Below are 23,766 nucleotides of genomic sequence, written 5' to 3' on the forward strand. Positions count from 1 at the left end.
CAGTATCGATCAATTTGGATCTGGCTACATGCAGAGGAGTGAGGTTCGATGGGTTCCAATAGAACAACATGAGGTGAACCCCATACTATTAAAAGATGTTCTATTTTTAGGTACAAAAAAATGTCTATCCAAGCTCACAAACAATTTGATAATATTAAACACCTTCTGTGCCTGGCACGAATCCCACTCACTTCTGAAAATAAATATCTCTTTTCTTAGAAGGACACCCCTATGGGGCAACCCTGATCTCTCTCATCATATTGCTGACCCAATATTGCGGGGATGGAAGGACAGAAATATTCGAACTGTTGCCGACTTATACAATAATGATACATTTATTGACGTTCAACAACTAAAGGAAAAATTCAAACTCCCAGGACAAAGTTTCTTCAAATTCCTACAAATAAGAGATTGGGTCAAAGAGAAATCCAAAGGGTTATTCCCCGAGATACCAAAAGAAACTCCTCTTGAAACACATCTTTGCACCAAACCATGGAAGTCAATAAAAGGAATAGCATCTTCTATATATGCTATTACCAATGAAAAGTTATCTGACCATAACAAAGCGTCGATAAAAAGAAAATGGGAGACAGACCTGGGCCATGTCTATGAAGAGGTAGAATGGCACCATTTATTGGAACAGGCACAGACCATGTTAATTTCTACAAAACACAGGCAAATGCAATTTAATATATTTCATAGGATATATAACACCCCTTATAGGTTACATAAAATTGATAATAATTATTCCCCCAAATGTTTGAGATGTAAGGTGGCAGATGGTCATCTCCTGCACATGCTGTGGAATTGCCCAGTGATAGAGGAGTTCTGGAGACGGGCCATTGAAATAATCTCAAGGGTAATGGGGATCCAAATCGAACTGGATCCAAACTATGGATTCTAGGTGACACAGGTTCTATTAATGTGAATTATCATAAGAAATATTTTATTTTACTTGCGAGTACTGCAGTGAAAAAATGTATTCTGCTACATTGGAAATCTGAAAATTCTCCAACATTGAGACACTGCACCAAGCACTATTGATCTTCAGGTCAGGTTGATAACTTTAGTCAGAGCTGTTTCTGGCTCTGAAACCTGATTGGCACTTATTAATACTGTGAGATGAAAGGTCTTCATTGAGTTATTTCTTTAAAAAAAAAAAAAAACAATATATATATATATATATATATATATATATATATATATTTTTTTTTTTTTTTTTTTTTTTGCTGAGCAAATAATGATTAGAAATAGGCTGATAATTATTAATTACCAATGGATCCGCAGAATGATAATAGCACATGTGAGAGAAACAAATCGTTGGCCGTAAAAATATGTTGATAATATTTACTAGTGATTTTAAGATGATATCATGCACTTTTAGGTTTGTGACTACATTTCAGAATGAAGGCCTTCCAGTAAGCGCAGGGCGTTTCCACTATATGGTGTACTGCCACTTCTTTTAAGTAGCGGAATGCCATCTCAACAGGTGTAAATCAAACAAAACACGGACACCAAAACACAAGTGGAGTGTGTGCAAATCTCCAGTGATTAGAATCCGCTTTATTATCAACAGCACGGAGCACCGACTGAACAAAGACATCATGAAAAATGGGACCCAAACGGACCAATGAACACTTTACTGAACGTTCGCAAGAAAGACAATATCCAATCACAGTCCACGCAGCTCGAACTGTATCGTGACTGAGGTCCGCGCCTGGCGAATAGGAAAAGTAGTCACCGCTAAGGGGCGTTTCCAGGAAGAGAGCGGTTACATTTTCCTGTAATGGCGGACCAGGCAGAGAGCGAGACTATCGGGTTCAACGACAACAGGTCAGATAACAGCGAGTAAAGCGTTAAAATGATTATTAATCGTGGGTAATATAAAGCATTTGCGGACATTTAATATGCAGCTGGTCTGCGTTGCTTTAGGTTCAGTAGTGTTGATATGTGGCGCTCGTGCATGTCAATGTAGCCACGCCAGCTAACTAGCTTCCAGCTAGCTAGCCCCCGTGTTGAAGAGCGGCTCGATTTCTGCTCTCCGCTCCCCGGCACGCGGTAAACATGGGCCAGACAGATTAAACAGACAGATGTTTACCTCTCACGCAAGGCCACCCCAATCACCCGGCTTTGTGCTTGGGCTCAAACGTGGCGGTTGTTATCAATTATATCCAGCTAGCAAAAATATGCTAAAGTGATTGGAAAGTAGCTGTTTTAAATAGACAGAAAAAAGGTTGATGTTAGCCCGATTATCACAAGACGACATTTGCTGAATGTTTGTGTTCATCTACGGCCAAGCGGGTATAACCCTGAAGGGTTCAGCATGTAGATATGAGGGAATATAAATACCACAGAGTCTGAATGGACAACCCGTCCACGTCACACCGTCTTCAAACAGCCTTGCATAGCAATTAAGTAAATTTACCCTAAATGATGTCCTTAAGTAGAATCCTAAGGTATTTATAATAAGGAACATGTATCTGTGAAGGTTCTCAGTCATCCAGGTCATCGTAGTCTAAGGAGCTTGGAAAGAAAAGCGTCTGGACTGGACTGAGTTGCTTGAATAAGGAACATGTATCTGAGAGACATAGTTTCAAGTTACTGAAATGAATGTGTTATACACCATCCAGTCAACTGGGGCCTGTTCTTCGTACCTCGCTAAGTAAGTTAGCTGGATTAGATTGTTGACGATTTTGCGTGATCCTGGATCGTTCGGTTCCCCGAAGCTCATCCGGGACTTGCTGTCATAGCAACAGAGCCGTAAGCGTAAACTTGCTCGGGAGCAGGTTTACTTTATGTAAACAGGATTAGATCGCGGCCACGCAGGTATGTCCGCTTCATTTATACGAAAGCAACAGCGATATTCCACCACTGTTTCACCATAAATAAATATTATCAATGTAACTAAAGATAATGCAGCACAGATACATACAGGTCATTTCCTAAAAAAGGGAAATGTACTATTAACATTCTATTACATGTATGTGATTATTACAGATGTAATTCATATTTCAGAGTAGTAATTGTAAATTACTTCGTGTAATCAAGATGAGAGACCACGGCTATAAAAGCGAAGGTGGATTTGGGAAGTCTGTCGCAGCCATGTCCTGTCCGTATACGCGACCAACCCATTGCGGAAGGTGCAAGATTGATAACGAGAGTCCTCAGAATTCAGCGTATATTGCGGGATAGACAGGATCCTTTAGCTCAGCGCGACAGTGTGCTCATTGAGAGATATCGATATTCCCGTGAGGGTATTATTTACTTAACCAACTTGTTGACGAGGGGGTGCAGGACCACCACCTGTCTTTTTTTCCTCTGCCCTTTTCTTGGTTGCTGTTATGAACAAACTAACAGAGTATTACAGGCCAGTATTACCTTGCCAAGAGACGAAAAGCAATCTAAGAGATAAATATTACCATTCTGTAGAATACTCCTGTATTCCACTTTTACTTGTTCCCATGTTCTTGTGGGTCCTGTTGTGGCTCTAATGTGAAAGGGGATATAATATAACATATTATAATATAATATAATGCCATATGATATTGGACAATATAGTGTCATATGATAGATCTACCCTACCGCCTACTGGTGTTGGCCAGAGGGGCCGATGGCGCGATATGGCAGCCTGGCTACAACCGTAGCTGCCTCCACCAGTGTGTGAATGTGGGAGTGAATGAATAGTGGTATCGTACAGCGCTTTGGGTGCCTTGGAAAGCGCTATATAAACCCAATCCATTATTACTATTATTATTAAATTACCTACGAGTTTGATTTGTCAGCAACTTTCTGCCAGCCCTCTCTCCTTGCTTTTGCAGCCTTTGCAGTGTTCTCTTGCGTTTTAATTAAACTCTGGAACTCCTGAAATCCCTCACTCAAGAGTTCTTGCTCTGCTGCCGGAAAATACCGTGCACGCCCCTTCGACATTTTCGCCGACCAATCAGCGGGTTGCCGATCACTGTTTCTACTATCGATGCGTAGCCCCTTTTACGACACCCAGTGATGTCACATTACTGCGTCCAGCTGTACTAATCGTCAACAGCAGGTGTGTTCGGGGAACCGGATTAGCGAGCTCACGGTTAGCGCGATGGTTTGGTCTTGGATGTGTCATTTGATCTTGGATGTAGTAAGCGACGTACGAAGAACAGGCCCCTGGTTAGAAAAGCGAGCAGTATTTACAGTCCGTACATGTAAATGTATGTTTATGCATCAGTAATAACAGTTCACAAGTGTAGCATGCAACAGAGCTCATGTTGGTGTCTGATGGATACTTTAGCGATACACTGATTGTGAAATTCTAGGCAAATTCGGATTAAAATGGCAGTTTAGGTGATGGGCAATGGCCCAGAGTTTATTTTTTTATTTACTTATATATATTTGTTTATTTTTTGTGTCAGAGAACCAGAGAAATCTTTCATTTCTATCATAGCATCTTTGAACATTTAGCCAGCATTAAATTGTTGCGACGTAACACAAAGCTTCTGCTTCATATTAGAGTGGTTTTAAGTTGTGCTATTGCTACTTTGACTTTGATAATAGGTCTGAGCACTTCTTCAGCTGCTGTTTGCTGGCCCATTTCTGCAGCAAGTCTCACATTAGTCAGCAGAAAGTGTTTGTATTCATTGCTAACCTTTCCTGGCTATACTGCAGCTTCCTCGGTTGTAAAATTACAATATTAAGATGTTAATATGATATTACAGATGTTATTACTTTTGTAGTGTAATTTATTTTTGGATTGTGAAGGATAATTTGTCATTGCACTGTATAATTTTTACTGTATATTAGGGCTGTTCGATATAACAATATATATCGGATGACAATATAAAAACGTCTATCGTTTCACTTTACGCTATCGTTTGTTTCGTGGTGTCACAAAATAAACTGTTAACAGCAATATTTTTTCATAGTTTTGATGGTCACTGTAGTGGCTATATTAATTTCTTAAAGTTCTCTCTTTCTCTTATATTTTATATAACCACACTACGGATGGACAAGCGCCTGTTTTTATGCGTTGTGGTTAGCAACAACGACGGTAACAGCATCGCGTGTCCGCTTGTTTATGTTCCACATAAACCTTTCACAATAAAGCTCAAGATCCTGTTGAGACTTTTCAAAATAAACTGAATCACGTGAAAGAGCAGATTATTTATGGATGAGAATTAAAAAAGAGCCGCCAGGTGCTAAAAAATAAACCTTAGACTCAAACGTTAGAACAGGCTTTTCCCCGCAGCACGCCGTGTAATAAATACTCACAAAGAAAACGGCAGCCGTTACATCTTATGTCTAAAAATGTATAGTTTCATGCATCGGTTAAAACACTCGACTCCAGCTACATGACACGCAGCTGGAAACACTCCCTGCATGACGAGCTGCCCGAGATTCACAGAATTTACAGAAAATGTTACATTTTTGTGATTTATATCATTATCAGGACGATAGAATTCTTATATCGGGATATGAGATTTTGGTCATATCACACAGCCCTACTGTATATTTAATAATTAAGCTAATAATTGCTTTCTGCACTCTTTTCAAAGGCTTTATTTACAGTCTAGTGTTGATCATAAGCTTTAACTATAACTTTTATTATGTTGTGCCAGAATGGCGCAGCAGGCAGTGCGGTTTCGTGGCCCTGCGCCTGCGCCTACACAGACCCCGGTGTTAAGAGGCCCACCACCACTCCTTAGGCCACCGCCGCCTCCTTTTGGGATGATGAGAGGACCTCCGCCACGACCTCCGTTTGCACGTCCACCCTTCGACCCCAGCATGCCACCAATCCCTCCACCAGGAGGGATGCCTCCACCTATTGGGCCTCCCCACCTACAGGTAACTGCTCCACATTCTTTTACAAGCATGGTTTTCATCATGGAAATGTTACCCTCATGTTAGGGTTGTTAAAAAAAATCAATACTTGATACTCGCAACAATATTGATACCAACAGTCCTGTCTTTCCTTCCTCCATGACACACAACTTCACATGGCTCCTCCTGTCATTACCAGCTGTAGTAGTTAACGTTCATAACACTGAACAACACTTTAAGAGGAATTTTTAAGGTTAGTAAAGCTCCTGTTTCAACAGCATGAAAGTATTTAATAGATAAAAATGTTAACCCGACCAGTGCACACATTAACATTAGCTATTTAACTATTGTCAGTTACCCAACAGCCTTGTTAGCTGTCTGTTATTAGTAACGTGTTGGCTAGCGGACTGTAGTTAGAAAAATGATGAATAATTATTGCAGGTTGAACGAGTGGCTGATCGAATACTTAGCCATGGCAGAGGTGGTTATGGAGAAACAGAAAACCTGGCAGGTTCCTGGCTGTTCAGAGCAGGGAGTGAACCGTAGCCGAGCTAAGCAGAAAGGGAAATGTGATGAACTAATCCGAGCAAATAAAGACGGAAATCTGAAGCGGGAAATCAGGCGGTTTCAATTCTTAACGCAGAGTTGGAGCAGTGTACATGCTGGATGAGAGCGAGGCTGCAGGCAGATGTGAACTAGATAATTAACTTTAACTTTTTTACCTCTACAATAATTTCTAAAAAATATGTTTCTTTATTTCATGTAGCCAGCTGTGAGGGCTTTTTCACAGTGAGTGCAAGTTGAGGATATGACTTCTTCGCCATTTATTCTGGTGATGTAGGATGGGTTTAAAATCTTCCTCATGGTATCAGAAATGGTATCAAGTATTGTCATGGGTTTTGGTATCAAGTTTAAAATTCTTATATTGCGACAACCCTATTCTGGCGACGTGCTCACAATGGTTTTTGAGACGAAGTGAATTGAGTTATTATTTTAAATTATTGAATACGCATCGATCAGCTGTGTAGCCCCAGGTAGAGTCTGCAAAGAAGAGTGTGTCCTTCTCTGTTACAGCATAACAGCAGTATTAACTCTTAAAAGGAGGGGCAGACAATAAGGAAGCATATGACTAATCTTTGTTTTATAATCTCTTTGGGTTCATGATTGATTCTTTGGTGCAATGTCATTTTTCTCTTGTAAAATACAGTAATGATGCACAAATCTCCCTATTTGGAATCCAAAAAGGCCAATTAGCATCATCTGCTAGCTGAGCCCTCCACTGCTTGTGACTGTGCACTTTTCTGTATCCTCTACAGACACATTATGTTGGAGGATAGAGTGCTTTAACGGGATAATCTAGACTCTCAGTTCTGCTCTTTATTATATGAAAGCTAAATTCTGTGCCCTCTCTTTATTGTGTAGAGACCTCCGTTCCTTCCCCCTCCTATTGGTAACCTGCCACCTCCACCAGGAATGCTGTTTCCTCCTGGGATGCCTCCCGTTCCCACATCTGGAAACCCTGTGCTCAACCCTGCTGAAGAAATCTGGGTAGAGAACAAGACGCCAGAAGGAAAGGTAAGGTGGAGGTCCTATGAAAGCAGATAGCAGGCATCCTCAAGATGATATGTGTAATAAATAAGTTGATTGCACTAAAACAGCTTTAATAATAATTTGTGCACACTTAGTTAAAGCTTATGGTTGCATCAATATTGTCTCTAATTAAAAGTGGTGTGTTGTATTTTTTTTTTTAAATGAGATTTTTACAGTTTGCTAAATTCCTTAGTTGGTAGAACAAGAAATCTTGCTTAGCCTGAAATATTGGCTGCTGCCCCTAGAAGCTCAGTCATCAGACTCGAGCTGTCAAGTTCCCATATTGGTTACTTGGTTTTACTTGGTTTGCATTTCAGTCACCGTTGGAAGACAACAAGGCTGCTAATAACAGTTTTTAACATATTTCCACTCACTGTAAATGTTGCTGTCATCTTTTCAGAACTAGTTAATCGGGACCTACCTCTTGAGTGTAGTTATAATTGATAAGCCTATCAAGTGGGCACCTGCCACTCTCCCAGTCACTGTACTACTACTTATCATATCATCTGCCTCCAAGTCTTCCATCCTTCTCTTATACCAACCCACTGCATGTTCTCCTTCACTGAATCTTCTCTGTGGTCTTCCTCTTTTCCACCTGCCTGGAAGCTCCACTTTTAACATTCTTTGTCCAATATATCCACTAACCCTCCTCTGCACATGTCTAAACCCTCTCAACCTTGCCACTATAACTTAGTCTCTAAATTGTCCAACCTGAGCTGGTCCTTCTTATATTTTCATTTTGAATCATATCCTTTCTGGTCACTCTCAGTGAAAATCTGTGCATTTCCAGCTTTGCCACCACCAGCTCAGCCTCTTGTATTTTTGCTTTTGCCACCTACTCCAAACCATGTGTCAAAGCAGGTCTCACTAACATTTTGTAAACCTTCCTTTTCACTTTTGCTGTATTCCCTAAATCAGAGCTCTGCTGTAACAAGATTAAATTTTTGTTATTAATTATTTGTAATGCAATACAAATTGTTCTTTCATTTTTTTGTAATCATAAAAAACTGATTTTTTTCACAATATTTAAAAAAAACTGTGATTGTTTCTCATTCACAGACATATTACTACAACGCCCGGACCAGAGAGTCATCATGGAGTAAACCTGATGGTGTGAAGGTCATCCAGCAGTCTGAGCTCAACCCTCTTCTCGTGGCTGGGGCTGCAGGTTCAGGGGCAAATGTTGGGGTGACCGCCAGCTCAAGCAGTGTCAATACTACAGCAAGCACAGCAGCAGCAGCCTCCCCTACTCAAGCTCCATCCTCGGCCCCCTCCCGCACACTCACCTCCAGTCCAGACTCCATCACCACCCATTCCCCCTCTGCGAGCATAGCAGGTAAACAGCACCTCATCAACATCTCATACTCACACACACACAAAGCAAGAATAAAACCAAAAGTACTTCTTTTTCTTCCCAAAAGCCACCGTTGTAGCAGACCTCCCTCCTATTGCCACAGTGACCTCATCTGTTGCTGTTTCTCCGGTCACTGTGGTGACTGTTTCCACGGTGCCATCTCCTGTTACGGCAGTGCAGACCGTGCCACTGCTGCCAGCAGCCCTGCCTCACAGTGTGGCCCAGCCCACCGCAGCCATACCTGCCTTCCCTCCTGTCATGGTGCCACCTTTCAGGGTGCCTTTGCCAGGCATGCATATCCCTCTACCAGGTGAGAATGAGACACAAAAACCTTTAGTCAAGCTTTACATGTATATACTGTAATGACTATTCTGCCTCATTCGGCCATGTTTTTAAATGTTTTGTCCACCATGGCCTGCTGCTGTTGCTGTAAGGCTGTCTTTTACAGTCCAGGAGGGTTTTTTGTATCTAAGGTCTTCTAAAATATTTGGATGTACACATGATTCAATCCAGTCAGGTGTGCACAAGACACGTAGGGCTGGTTATAGGGTGTATGATTCTCCTGAATGCTATTCTTTGGACTCCAGGCATTTTAGTGGTAATCAAAAGGGAACGTTTGGTCAGCAGAACTGCCACAAATTAGATTTAAATATAATTAGTGTTGTGATTTTTAGCTTTAATTACATTTAAGTAAAAAGAGAAAGAGAGAAAATGTTAGAAACAGCCCCAGATTCCTGCTCTTTTACACTGCATAGCAAAGAGACAGTGATTGTTAGACCTCATTCATGTAGGTCTAGCAGTCAGTCACTAACCATGTGGACCACAGGTTGCTAGGGAAAAATGTGTATTCCCCAACTGTTTGGTTGCAGGCTGTCACATGGTGAAATCAATTGCAAAGAAGGTGCTGCATCTTCTCTTCTTCTTCTTAGTCTCTGAGTTGTAGTGATCTTCCAATCTTCTAAACAAACAATAAGCGACCTCCTCAATCTGCTAGCAACCAAAGCAATAACAAGGAGTTTTTTATGCAGTACCCTAGGGTTTGGCGATTGGACGAATATATCTACTATCGACGATAGTTTTTACAAGGGTGTTATTTATTTATTTGCCCATGAGTAAGTTTGCTAATAATGATGGAGCAGTCAATAGAAAAAATAATAACGCTGTTTTAACTGCACCCTCCTCAGAGTGCGCCCAAATGCTTGTTGATGGAGCTGCAGAAGCTGGTGATAGCCTAGCATACTCAGCTGGATGGTGGACACGTACATGCTCATGCAAGCTAACCGTGTTTAAGTACTCAGCTCGCGCTAAACGTCTGCAAAAGTGGCACACCACTTTGGTTACATCCTTAGGTTTGCCCCTTTCATCCGGTTTAACGCCTAAAAAATCCCAAATTGTCGACTTTATATTTTTTTAGTGCTGTCAGCGTTAACGTGCCTTCATCACGTTCCTTCCCCCTCAGCTTTAATGGAAGGAATTTCCATTTAACCCATCTGGAGCGCAGACTGAGTCAAAATCCCTGAAATGTCTCTGTCAACTCATTTTGGCAGTCCAAATTTTGTTCATTCTGCGCTCCAGATGGGTTGAGAGTGTTAAAAATTTTAATCGTGATGACTGCATTTAAGCCGCATTAACGCTGACAGCTGGGTTTTTGTTTTTGTTTTTGTTTTTTGTGATCAGTCCGTGCATGATCACATTGCCCTGCCCATCAAAAACTCTGCGATTATATCGCCCATTGACGATTGTTGGACTAACGATTGCCAGTTGGAAAATTTTTACATATCGCCCAACCCAACAGTACCCTCATCATGACCGATTTCACCCAGCGACATCCAGCAACTGCTTGCCAACCAGTTGGGGAATACACATTTTTTACTTCCAAATGAAGGTTGCCAGGGGGTCACTGACCAGATTCTAGGGTTGTAGGAGAGCAAAAGATCAGTTTGCGATCTCTCTCCTTTTTTGAGTGTAAGAGATGAAACTGAATAATTACAACAATAAAGAAGAATCTACAGAGTCAAGTATTTGGATACGGCCTCACTCAGTACTGCAGATAGCAACTTTTTTTTTTTTGGGAGGGGGGGGGGGGGTTCTGGGTAGAAACCCAGATTTTTATTTTATTTTAATTGTGACTTTATAGTGCAGTCATAAAAACATTCGCCTGATGTGTGAAAGATCCCCAGGTCAAGACTGGGAAGAGGCACAGATACTTGGGAGGGTTGTGTCAGGAGGGTGTAAGCATCTGTGTCAAATCTTACATGTAGATTCATCTGCGTTGGTGACCCCTTGTGAATAAGGGAGCACCCAAAAGAAGCTTTATTATTGTTGTAAATATTAACAACAAAAGATTTGGGTAGCCAGCAGGCTCCAGCTCCAGCCCATTATTTAGATCTAATTTAAAGTGAAAGGTCATGCAGGTGGATAAATTTATTGCCAGCTAAAATCAAAATTGGCTGAAAGCACACCTCAATTAGGACAGATGGTTTTCAAACGTCAGACTTGGAATCTCCTGATTGACGGTGTTGTTATTATGGATTCACTCTCTCAGATGTGCCATCAATACAGGCCGTACGTTATGTTGTGCAGCTGATTCCTGACATCTTTAAATATACATGAATTTCAACAGAGGCAGAAAAAAAAATCAGATTGTGTGTTTTGTCTGAACTGGGCCAAACATATACAAGCTCTTACACAACATGGTAGCTGATATCTAGTGTCCTGCTGTGTTCAACCAGATGCTTGCTTGTCCGTTGTTCTTGCAGGTGTAGCAATGATGCAGATAGTAGATGCAACCTGTGTAAAGGCAGGCCCCAGCGCCAACGGTAAACACCCAGCCGCTCGCCTATCAGATCTACAGTAGATCGCATGGTAGTGAATGATGTCTACATGCGTAGTCTGGTGTATATGCAGACCCACAAACAGTGGCATGGTGTTGAGTGCTGTGAACATGGTCCATTGGGTGTACAGTGGTGAAATTCCTTCCATTAAAGCTGATAGAAACAGAAGCTTAATTTTGTTTCCATGATCAGAGAGGGTGATTAGAGTCACGCGCAGTGTTTCATTCTCATCTTGTGTGACATCTTTTCTAGTTTCTTCTTAACTGAATTCTTCCACCCACTTTAAAAAAAAGAAGAAGAAGAAGAGAAGCAAACATACAAGAACATGATTTAACTTTTAATAAATGATACTGACACTGATTCTTTGAACCGGAAGGGGGTAATTTTTTGCTGTTAACTGTTCTAAATTGTTAGATGTTACTGAGTTGTTGGTTGTTGGGGCATTTTTAGGCATGTGGTTGTCGACCGTAAACAGTTTTTTGGGGGGGGTGGGGTTTAGAAAGGAGTGACCATCTTTATATTTTAAGGGCAGTCTCATTGTTGTGTCAGGGCTTTGGTAGTGTAATGGTTAGGGCTACATGATGTGTTGTTGTGGTCGTCCTCCTTTGTGGCATGGTTGTGTGTTTGTGGTCACTACTGTATTTGTCTGTTTGTGTGGCCTGTGTTCATTGTCATATAGTTGCTTGTTCAAAGCATTTTAGACGTGAAGAGTTTCTTTCACAAAAATCACAATACCCTCTCTTTTTATTTTCCCTCGTCTTGCTCTGCTTGATGAGCAGAGAAACCCTCACACCGACAGTTTTTAGCTTGCAGTGAGTTATTCTTACCTCTGGTTTTACTAAGATGTGGGTTTTTTTGTTATTACTATCACCACATGTTGGTAACAGTCTGGGTCATGAAATCGCCTTCATTAATGTCTAAACTAATGCCATTGTAGCTAGTGTTAGTGGCTCAGACATAAAGATGACACTCAGCCAACAATGGTCTCTCTCTTCCCTGTATGACTGCTGACAGGCATGCTTCCTGGTATGGGCCCGCCTTTAGTTTCCGTGATGCACCCCCAGCTGACGCTCTCGGCAGCTCCTGCTTCCATGGCTGGATCATTGCAGCTCCCCGAGTGGTCAGAGTACAAAACAGCAGATGGGAAAACGTACTACTACAACAACCGGACGCTAGAGTCCACTTGGGAGAAACCACAGGCTGTGTTGGAGAAAGGTAGGCTTTGACATCATGTGTCTTATCCAGTATTATCCTTTTGAGCTATGAGTTTTTCCCAAAACTGTGCTATCTGTTAGCTATCTGTTATCTGTATTTTAAAAAAAGACAGACTTGTGTTCTTTTAAATGCAAATCAAATAGTGGGTCTAGCTGAATTTCTTTTCAAATCCTCTAAATCTTCTAAAATGTCCCAAAAATCTGTAATAACGATTTTTCTGTACTGCAAAACACAGGAAACTATGTTGCTTCAGACTCGTCATTTTTACATACACTCACCCGTCACTTCATTAGGCACATTTGTTGCACTGCTCTATGTAACTGGCCCATCTGCTATCTTTAGGCATGTAGATATAGCCAACATGGTCTGCAGAATTTCGCAATGAGCATCAGAATGGGGAAGAAAGGTGATTTAAGTGACTTTGAACATGGCATGGTTGGGGTAGTGCAAGACAGGCTGATCTGAGTTTTTCAAAAACTGCTGATCTGTTGGGATCTTCCTGCACAACTATCTCTAGAGAATGATCTGAAAAAGAGAAAATATCCCATAAGTAGCAGTTCTCTGAAAATGCTGGGGTCAGTTTTTGCTCTGACATTCAGATGGCAGGGTCAGAATCTGGTGTGAACAACATTAAAGTATAGCTCCACCCTGCCTTGTATCAATACTTCAGGCTTCTGCTGATGGCCCCTTTTACCAAACGAATATTATTTTGAAGCTACAGCCTACTGGAGCATTGCTTCTGCCCGTGTCCATTGCTTTATGATCAGAGTGTACCTGTCTTCTCATGGCTGCTTCCAGCAGGATAACACGCCAGGTCACAAAGCTCAGATCATCTCAAACTGGCTTCTTTAGCATGAAAATGAGTTCACTGTACTCAAATGGCCTCCACAGTGTCCAGATCTCAGTCCAGTCTTTGGGGTATGGTGGTATTTGCGTCATAGGTGAGCAGCCAATAAATCTGCTTCATGCTGTCATGTCAATATGGACCATAGAGTTAAAATAGTTCTGGAGGTTAAAGGAGGTCCAACCTGGTGCCAGCAACGTGTACCTAATGATGTGACTGGTGAGTGCATGGCCACAGTATCTAGTTAGTTTGAAGCTTGTATACACTGATTCCCAATACTGCTGAGATTTCAGGCTCCAGATCATTCAGTGGAAGAGTTAATTAAATTAAAAGGGCTCATTCTCAGTTTTACCAAACTCATAGGCTATAACCACTTTGACTTTCTTGTCAGACCAGATGTAAAGTCAAACTTAAGTTATCTCACCGTCCGCATTTGTCTGTTTTTTTTCTCCTCCCTTCTCTGTAGAAAAAGAAGCAGAAAAGGCAAAAGAGCGACTTGCCCAGGAGGAAGCTGAGGCAATGGAGATGGAGGATAAGGAGAACAAAATGGAAAACACTAATAATGAGAAGGAGGTATCTGATTAACCACTTGCACTGCCAAGCCAAAACAGATTGAATCCAGTAAACCATCTGAAGGTAGCAGCAACAAAGAACCATTTCTTGTTTTTTTTTCTCTTTATCAAGGAGACAAAAGAAGAAGAGATGACGGAGGAGGAAAAGGCAGCTCAGAAAGCCAGACCTGTAGCCACCAACCCTATTCCTGGCACGCCATGGTACAGACTCTGCATATCATCGCACACTTTCCTTCATGGTATATGGCAGGGCGGTAATATAATGCTGCCCTTTTTTTTCTCTTCTTCTGTGTCTATTAATCTGCTTTAGGTGTGTGGTGTGGACAGGCGATGATCGTGTATTCTTCTACAACCCGACAACTCGGCTCTCCATGTGGGACCGCCCCGAGGAGCTGGTTGGTCGAGCTGATGTTGACAAGCACATCCAGGAGCCACCACATAAGAGGGGTCTGGAGGACAGCAAGAAGACAGGTGTGGATGCAATGTTTTATAAATTATACATTATGTACTGAGAGTATTGATATAGGAAAGGTTTAAGCTAAGAAAAGCATATTAATTATTGTTGTCATTATTATTATTATCATTAGTATTTATTTATTTATCTTTTTATTTGACGAAGCAACAAGAGTACAGCCTGTGGTCCGAATTTTCAGTCAGATGTTTTCACATTTTTGAGTGTTTTTCCTCTTTTCTTTTTCAAGTTATGTCAAGCTTTATGGATTTTCCATAATAACGAGCCACAGAATACATAATGTATTTCTGTTGAAATCAACTTTTTATCCCCTATTTTTTTTTATTTTGCTTAAAACTACATGTTAGGGAAACAAAAATAAACACTTAAAATATACTTCACGTGCTGCTGGCAACATCATCACACGGCCACTTCTATTCATGCTCAACATTAAGGGGCAAGCTACCATATTCACCTGAATGATAGGTGTCGCCACTGAGACAATACTCCCTCATCAGATCTGATATAGGAAGAGAAGAAGTCAAGACCAGAAGCAAAGACTCCAGTGTTTGTTTTGTTTTTTCCCCAAATTTTTGCAGCATCTGAATCTGTATAATCAGTCGATCTTTGTGGCTCAGTAGGGATTAAAAACTGATACAGTCGTACACTTGTGTCTTCAACCCACCTGTGAGACCTCTGACTTTCACCCTTAACCACCTTTTACTGAACATTACAATGTATCAGTGAACGGAGAGACAGCAGTGATGTAGTTGCACAAATCAGGTGTTTATTTTTTCTCTTTTGGAACAGTAAACCCTGTGCATGACCTTTGGGTAGCTGTTCCACTTTTATACAGTTTAAGGCTAATTACAGTCACCTCTGTTAGCGTGGACTTCACAATGGCTGCACGCTGGTAAAACCACTTTCTGCAACAATAGTCCTGCGTCACACAACAGTTAACCACGTGGCCACGTTCATTAGAGGGACAGGCTCAGCTCTTATCAGTTAGCCATGAACACAGCACATGCCCTCAGAACAAACAAATGCTCAGCTTAAACAGTCCAAGTTGAACTAGTAGTCGTTGAAGTTGTGTGGCACTACCTTTTGGCAGGCAGCCCTCTAAAAAAAACACAAGTGTTGCAGTCATTCTTGGCTCTCTGTGCTCACTATATTTGTGTTGTGTCTGTGTTCACACACAGGTGTCAGCAAGGAGGATCCAGAACTATCCATTGCTGCTGAAGAGAATCAAGATGAGGAGCCAACCAAAGCCAAAAAGAGGAAGTAAGTCCTATCCCTGTGAAAAATTCTTTTTTTCCTTTCTCTTTTTGATTCATTAATCTTTAAAAAAATGATTCTCTCACCACCACCTCTGTTTTTAACACTTGCAGGAAGGAGGACACGAAAGAGGCAGACTCTGAGAAGGAAGCAGCCATGGAGGCAGAGCTCCGAGCAGCTAGAGAAAGAGCTATAGTGCCACTAGAGGCCAGGATGACCCAGTTCAAAGATATGTTGTTGGAGAGAGGGGTAACACATCTTTTTTTAAAAAAAAAAAGTTTGTTTGCGAGAACCACATGAGATGAATTGTTCCCACTTTTTGAGATTTTCTTTCCATTGCACATGCTCGGAAATGTCAAATCTTTCAGGCTTTTGTCAGACACGTGGTCACCGTTTAGTCTTGTTGTCTTTCCTGCCTGTAGGTGTCTGCATTCTCAACTTGGGACAAAGAACTCCACAAGATTGTTTTTGACCCACGTTACCTACTACTGAACCCCAAAGAAAGGAAACAGGTTATTTTTTTTTTGTTTTTACCCTTTTCTCAGTATTTCTCTGTACTGTATTTTTAGCTGTTACACTTTGTTGTGGCCTTTGAGTCATTTTGGTATAATTGTGCTTCAGGTATTTGATCAATATGTGAAGACACGAGCAGAGGAGGAAAGGAAGGAGAAGAAGAACAAGCTGATGCAGGCCAAAGATGAGTTCAGGAGGATGATGGAGGAGGCGAAGCTCACACCAAGGTGACAGGACAGTCCACTTTTACTACATTTCATAGTGGTTTTATGGGGTCAAATCAGTCACCACTACAATTACCCTCAAAGAAAAGTCTTATTACATTACTCGTTTGCCTCTTTTTTACTAGTACCTACTAAGCTCCGTTCAACCATTGGTTTCGGTCATTTTCCATTACAATTGAGTACCTCCTCAATGTGGGTAGGGTCATTATTAGGGTTGGGTTTTGATGATCGATTTATCAATTAAAATCGATTCTAGCTTGGATAATGTAAAATTGATTCATTAAAATCCTGAATCGATTTTTAAATATACTTTTATTTTGCCCGAAACGCCAGAATCTCAGGTTAAACTTCACAAAATTTCAACAACCACCAAACAACTAAAACAGTAAATGTGAGCAGGTACACGGATTCTGCACAAAGACTTAAACACAAAGCTCGAACCCGCCGACGGATCAGAATCAGTGAGACGTCGCCTTTCTCACCCGACAGCATGGACATGGTCGGGGCTGAAAGCTGACAGCTCGCTGATTCGGAGGTTTCGGCAGGTCCACGCTTTGTGTTTATGCCCTTTTTGCGCAAGCTGCAGGTTTTTGTCTCTCTCCAAACAATATTGACTGAACCAGCAGCAACAGAAGATCCAAACTACGCTTCACATTTCGCTTCACGTAAACATCGTCATGAATTCACTCTTAGTTTTGCTGTTTTGCTTCCACCACGATAAAATCACACATCATGCAGAGCTCGCTGTCTCTCTCTCTCTCTGTACTTCAAGAACAGTTTCCCATCTAAAAATATTTTTCCTGCATTATTCGCTTGCTTATTACGCACAAGTCTACCGCTGTTTACAGCGCTGTCGGCCGCTGGTTTTTTTTCCTTTTACTTACTTCCGAAAAGAGAGCCTCATTTCTGCTGTTCAATAGGCTTCTGAACAAATGTAAACTTTTTAAAATTATGCAAAATTGCAAAACGCTTAGCTGTGTCTCTAATAAAACCTCTGTAACTTTGCTCTGCTTCACTTCAGCAGCATCAGGTAATGTTCATATGTTGATTAATCACTTTCTTTCGTTTTTGATCTACTGCAGAATATTTTTAAGGTCATCTGCTATAAAATCCCAGGCAAGGAAAGTCGCCTTCATGTTTTTCTGTGTTTTATCCTCCGTTACTTTGACACAAAGGCCTCTGCTGTGATGCTTACACTTTTGATAAAGGCTCGCAACTGTCAGCTTTCTTTTTATAGATATAAAAATATGGAAATGTACTGATACGTGATCAGAATTATAATGGTAGAATAGAATAGACTGAGGCAAAATTTCCCCGATTCAAATCTAATTGAATGGAATCGTGGATCGAATCGATTCTAGAAATCAGTGACAATACCCAGCCCTAGTCGTTATAGCAAGGTGGTGAGAAAGTGCCGTGATGTAATTTGTATGCAACATAAACACCACACAGTAATGCAGGACATCGAAGCGACATCAGAAGAGAGCTTGACACATGTTGAACAGTTTTTATCCTGTAGCCGCTAAAGGCTGGTCGGCTATGAATGAATAAATGCAGGAACCAGGTAGCGTAATATTTTGAAATTCTACCCACCCCCCCAAAGGTCAGGTCCTTGACCTCAAGGTCAGAGGTCAAGTTTTCTGAAACTCAGATGCGTGCATCTACTAGGAGGCTAAAGAGTAGCACTGGCAGCCACCAGTATTTTTGCAAGGTCCTTTTTAGACTTTAAATATCTTTGTACCGGGTCGTTTTGCTTCCTAATAATCAGCATTGTTGCTTTTTTGCAGGACAACATTTAGTGAATTTGCAGTGAAGCATGGCCGAGATCCCAGATTTAAGACCATAGAGAAGATGAAAGACAGGGAGGCTATCTTTGTGGAATTCATCACCGCTATGAGGAAGAGAGAAAAAGAGGACTCCAAGTCTAGGGGAGAGAAGGTAAGACTCACTCACACCTCAAAGTGCACAGTCTTTCTTTCTTAGCCTTAAACTCTCCAGAGTTGCGTCTCTGCTGCTGACGTTGTTTTTACACAGATTTATAATAAAGTTTGACGTGTTTGTTTTTTTCTTTAAGGTCAAGCAGGACTTTTTTGATCTTCTGAGTGAGCAGCACATAGAGGGAGGTCAGCGGTGGAGCAAAGTGAAAGAGAGGCTAGAGACTGACCCGCGATACAAGAATGTGGAGAGTTCTGCACTCAGAGAAGAGCTTTTCAAACAGTTCATGGAAAAACAAGCCAAGGTAGGAGCAGCTTTGTGGAGATAATGTCAGGGTTTATGTGCTGATCAGGGTTTATCTGATGTGTTCGAAAGCATTCATTGGAATAATAACTGTTCATGTACTTTTAGGGAGGTGCACATGTAATAAATGTTAACTAACTGGACGTTGACCTGATGTATATGGCACCAGCTCAACCTAACTTGTATTTCTAAAAGAGAGAATTTAGTGCAACATATCGAAAGAAGCTTACACAGACTTCTTGTGATATCACCTGCAGAACGTTGACATTGAGAAGGAGCGAGAGCTGGAACGCCAGGCTCGTATTGAGGCCAGTCTCAGAGAGAGGGAGCGGGAGGTCCAGAAGGCCCGATCAGAACAGACCAAAGAGATCGACCGAGAAAGGGAACAGCACAAGAGGGAGGAGGCCATCCAGCATTTCAAAGCTCTAATGTCTGACATGGTGAGGTGCTCTGCAGAAACACTGGGGTGTGAAAAAACACATGCTCTTATCATGTGTGAGTTTCGTTAAGTTGTGATCATTGTTTGTCAAAAAGTGTTTGAAATGTTACAGTTCATGTGTTGCTTATTTTGGGGATAATCCTACTAGATGGGTTTTTTCCCCCTCTTTGATCCCTTCAAGCAGTTTTTTTTTTTTTTTCCCACGACTGTTTTTGTATTCGCCCTTCAGGTCCGTTCTTCTGATGCAACATGGTCAGACACACGTCGTAACCTGCGGAAAGACCATCGCTGGGAGTCAGCTTCGCTGCTGGAGAGAGAGGAAAAGGAGAAGCTGTTTAATGAACATGTAGAAGCGCTGGCCAAGAAAAAGAAGGAACATTTCAGACAACTGCTGGATGAGACCAGCATGGTAAGAAGTGAAAAAACAGGACAGAAAAAGGTGCCAGAAGTCATTTTATATGCTATATTTATAATACGTTATATATGATAGATCTGCAGCTCGATCACTGACAATTTTAAAGAAAAGGCTGTTGTTTTTGTGTGTGTTGTAGATTACTCTGACAACCACATGGAAGGAGGTGAAGAAAGTTATCAAAGACGATCCTCGTTGTATTAAATTCTCTTCCAGTGACAGGGTAAGACGTTATGGGCTCCAACCCATCTTTATATTATTATAAGATGATAAGAGATTAGTCGTGTTGCAAAAGTACGTCACAAGAAAGCAGTATTGCTCTGTAGTGTGTCTCTTTCACTTAAAATCTCACTTAATGCCACACCTTAGGAGTAAACACCCTGTAGCAGTCTTCACAGCTGCTTCTTATCCTATTCCAGTGTTTTTCTTAAATTTTTGCTACTATAACTTTGCACTGTCCACTTTCTGCTGTGATACAACAGATTTCCCACGTGTGGGACTAATAAACCTTATCTTATCTTATCTTATCTTACTGCCAGTCTAAACAAAAGAATCGGATAATTCAAAAGTGAATTATAAATCCAGTCCTTCTCCATGTCTCTTCAGTCAGCCCAAAAGATGATTTGACTTAAAAGTGCGTCTAATAAAATCCAAACCATGAATCTGAATTTATCAAGAGGGTAGTGAAAGTGATGCTGTATCTCTCGCTCTCTGCTGAATCTTCGGTGGTGTGTGTGGTAATTATTGTGGATAGACTCTCTCTGTTGTTCAGCGAAATGCGAGAAAGGGGAAGTCCAAAAAATTCCAGAGTTCAAATGTCTTAACTTTCGCTTTCAATGTGCTCTGCTGTTTGCAGCATAAAAACATCACCATCGTTTACAGAAGGACAGAAAAAGGACAAATACTCTATTTTTTTTCTTTATTAAAACAGCAATTAATTCATTTTTTGCTTAGTTTAAACCCATGTTGGTTGTTGCCATAAGGTGGTGCTGGATCTCCTGATCACCTTTGGTTGCGAGCTGAGATGCCAAGAATACATTGTGCCAATTAACCTTTTGAAATCCATTACATAGGTGTCACTACAAGGAGGCTTTCTACTGAGTTTGAGCCCTCAAAGTGGTTTCTTACTACAAGCCTCATTCACTCATCACACACACATTCATACAAGCAGTTTTGTGTATCATTTGTGTATCATTCGCACACGCTCACACTCCAATGGATGGATTTGGGGAAGCTTAAAAGATTTAAATGGATGGGGATTCAGATACATTGACATGCAGAGTAGGGGGACCCACGAATTGAACCGCTGACCTTCCAATTAATAGACGCCTGAACCGCATCCGTCCTATTCAAGGAAACGTTTAGATCGAAGCAAACGCTAAATTACAAATTAAATGTCAGCATGAAAAAAAACGCATGCATGAATTCACACTATTATTCAAAGGCTTCTTGTAATCAAATGATTACTTTCATTGTCATGATCTCAAGGACTTGGCAGCTTACGTTGTTTTGGATTCATGGGGTGTTTCTATTCATAATCCTTCCTCTACAATGAAAGCTGCTGCCTGTGGACTGCAAACCTTCTCAACAGTGGCTGATATATCTTAAACATATTATAATGTGAGTTTAATTATTTGTGTGAAGTACACTTCCATTTTCTGGAGTTCTGACTCCTGTTTGTCCTTGTTTGTAGAAGAGACAGCGGGAGTTCGAAGACTACATCAAAGACAAATACATCACAGCCAAAGCTGACTTCAGGACACTGTTAAAGGAGACAAAGTTCATTACATACAGGTCTGTGCTTTGTTTCACATATGTTCAGTTTGCATAACCCGACACAGTTGTGCCCCTTCCTAGGAACTTGTTATAAATAAAGCTCATCTAGTCTTTATTTCTCTGCAACTTTAAGCAGATGGTGTGTTAAATGTTTAAGTGGAAAACTGGTGTGGGTGAAATCGTATTTATTTTTTATTTTTTTATAACGACACTGGAAGATTCTTGCACAGGTTGCATGACTTGAAACTGTAGTCTGCTCAATAGTGAGAATATCTGAATTACAGTTTTTAACCATTGTCCCTGTATCCCCACTGGCCTGCACTCACACTGCGCTGCACACAATTCACACCTGAGTATGCTTTAGTTTGTCTCAGCAGCTCGCTAGTCCTTGATGTGCCCACACAGAGCACAGTGAGGTTCAAGATTTTCAGAATCTTGTCTACAGTGTTAAAATAATACAACATAACAGAAGTGCTACTCCCAAAATAAAGAACACTACAAAAACAAGCCATTCACACAATAATCCAAGCCCTCTCAGTAAAAGATAATAAATAATTTTTAATATGAAGGAGTCGAGAATTAAATAGAACTTCTCATAGTGTATTGCAGTAATGATGCTTGATGTAGCACAGCTGAATAAAAACAGCTCTTTAGTCTACGTGTCCTTGTTTTGATGGACCTGTAGCATCTAGCACAGGTCAAACAGTGAGTGCAGAATGAGATCTGTCTTTAGTGACTCTTATATAAAGCTCTTGAGTGGTGTCTTTGCTTCTGCAGTCTCTTTGATTGCAACAGAAGACCAGAGCCAGTGATCTTTTCTGCTGGTTTTATTACCCTCTGCAAAATAGTTTTTTTATCTGCTGCAGAGCATCCAGGATGCAACGTTGTTACATTTTGTAGCTTCATGAGGACCAATTTTAGAAGTGGTGACATGCTGTCAGTTAACACAGCTATTTTTACTGAAGGCAGCTATATGCAGCATGCCTGAGTCTAACTAAATTGGGCTGACGTCTTAAAAACATTCAGCTCTAGAGCAAGTACACTCCATCCCCGGGACTCGGAGAGGGTGCTGTTCATCTTATTGTATTCCTGCTTGTGAGCGCGCTCTGCCTGTCTCCTTGTGCGCAGGTCGAGAAAGCTCATCCAGGAGTCGGAGCAGCATCTGAAGGACGTAGAGAAGATTCTTCAGAACGACAAGCGGTACCTTGTTCTGGAGTGTGTCCCAGAGGAGCGCAGGAAGCTCATCATGTTCTACATTGAAGATCTAGACCGCCGTGGCCCGCCACCTCCTCCCACCGCCTCTGAGCCTACCCGACGATCTACCAAGTGACCAATCTAATTACTGTCTTGGCCAGTGCTGTACTCCTCCTCGCCCTCCCTTTGGCCAGAGCATGCCCTCCCCTCAGCACCCCTTGATCTCCGCTCTCCAGGCCCACGGCTGGCCATGCAGTGTTTTTTCAGGGGGGTTACGTTGCTTAGATGTGTACCATAGAGATGAACGGTTAACGTCTCTGTGTTATGTCAAAGTCATGAAAAAGCCCTGCGTTTGAGGCGCAGGGACTAGAGGTTACCTGATCCCAAGGTGACCCTTAACCCCTCACCTCTGACTGACCACATTAGAGGGAGGAGGGATAGCAATGAGGCTGCAGGTTGTGCAGCCACACAGGTGTAAGATAGCCGATGTAAATGAGGTTGAGTGTGTGTATGCATGTGATTGAGGCGTCCTTAAGCCTTACAGATCCACTGTGCCAGGTCATCTTTTCAGCGGCTCAGTGTGAATGTTAGTTTCTGCTCAGTGGTTCACTCCAATGTTGCAGCAGCTTCTCTGTTGAATGAAATAAAGACGACTTCCACTGTTTTTCAATATGCTGTGCTCTGGATTATTTGAAATGTCAAAATCGAGGTAACACTTTATTCTCAAATAACACATGTCAAAAAGTTAAGTCTTGCTGCTCAGCAAGAATCTTTAAGTGCACCGGGACACTTATTTAGGCAGTTATTAAAACTGCAAGTATTTATAAAATACTCCTTAACCCTGTAACAACAAGTGTATCATATTTTAAATGTGTGTTTTTGAAATTTATTTTTTTTAGTGACAAACCTAAATAAATTGTACAATACACACAATTTTAAGTAATATATTGAAAAAAAAAACATATCCCTCCTCTGTACGTGTCCCAACCATCTCAGCCTTGTCTCTGTAATTTTGTCTCCAGAGCTGTCCCTC

At 41.3% G+C, this 23,766-nt stretch overlaps 1 protein-coding gene across 4 annotated transcripts; it reads left to right on the forward strand.

The window, feature by feature from the left end:
- Window positions 1-1,711: 1,711 nt before the first annotated feature.
- On the forward strand, window positions 1,712-23,403 carry tcerg1b (transcription elongation regulator 1b (CA150)). Of its 4 annotated transcripts, none has more exons than XM_086309063.1 (21): window positions 1,712-1,833; window positions 5,601-5,826; window positions 7,225-7,377; window positions 8,452-8,728; window positions 8,814-9,056; window positions 11,506-11,565; window positions 12,595-12,795; window positions 14,106-14,212; window positions 14,324-14,412; window positions 14,522-14,682; window positions 15,862-15,943; window positions 16,051-16,186; window positions 16,360-16,449; window positions 16,559-16,677; window positions 18,462-18,612; window positions 18,749-18,913; window positions 19,170-19,352; window positions 19,581-19,790; window positions 19,903-19,986; window positions 21,457-21,557; window positions 22,668-23,403. In XM_086309063.1, the coding sequence occupies exons 1-21, from the start codon at window positions 1,787-1,789 to the stop codon at window positions 22,867-22,869; spliced, it is 3,087 nt and encodes a 1,028-aa protein (XP_086165189.1). In that variant the 5' UTR covers window positions 1,712-1,786; the 3' UTR covers window positions 22,870-23,403. The 4 variants fall into 4 exon arrangements, with proteins under 4 accessions (XP_086165189.1, XP_086165190.1, XP_086165191.1 ...); XM_086309064.1 differs by having other exon boundaries at window positions 19,581-19,760; XM_086309065.1 differs by lacking the exon at window positions 11,506-11,565.
- The last annotated feature ends 363 nt before the right edge of the window (window positions 23,404-23,766 follow it).

Source organism: Aulonocara sp. 'chitande type north' Nkhata Bay, linkage group LG10, assembly GCF_057382095.1.
Source record: "Aulonocara sp. 'chitande type north' Nkhata Bay isolate Kocher_YH1m ecotype deep benthic linkage group LG10, A_spYH_male_GT1.1, whole genome shotgun sequence".
Classification (NCBI taxonomy): domain Eukaryota; kingdom Metazoa; phylum Chordata; class Actinopteri; order Cichliformes; family Cichlidae; genus Aulonocara; species Aulonocara sp. 'chitande type north' Nkhata Bay.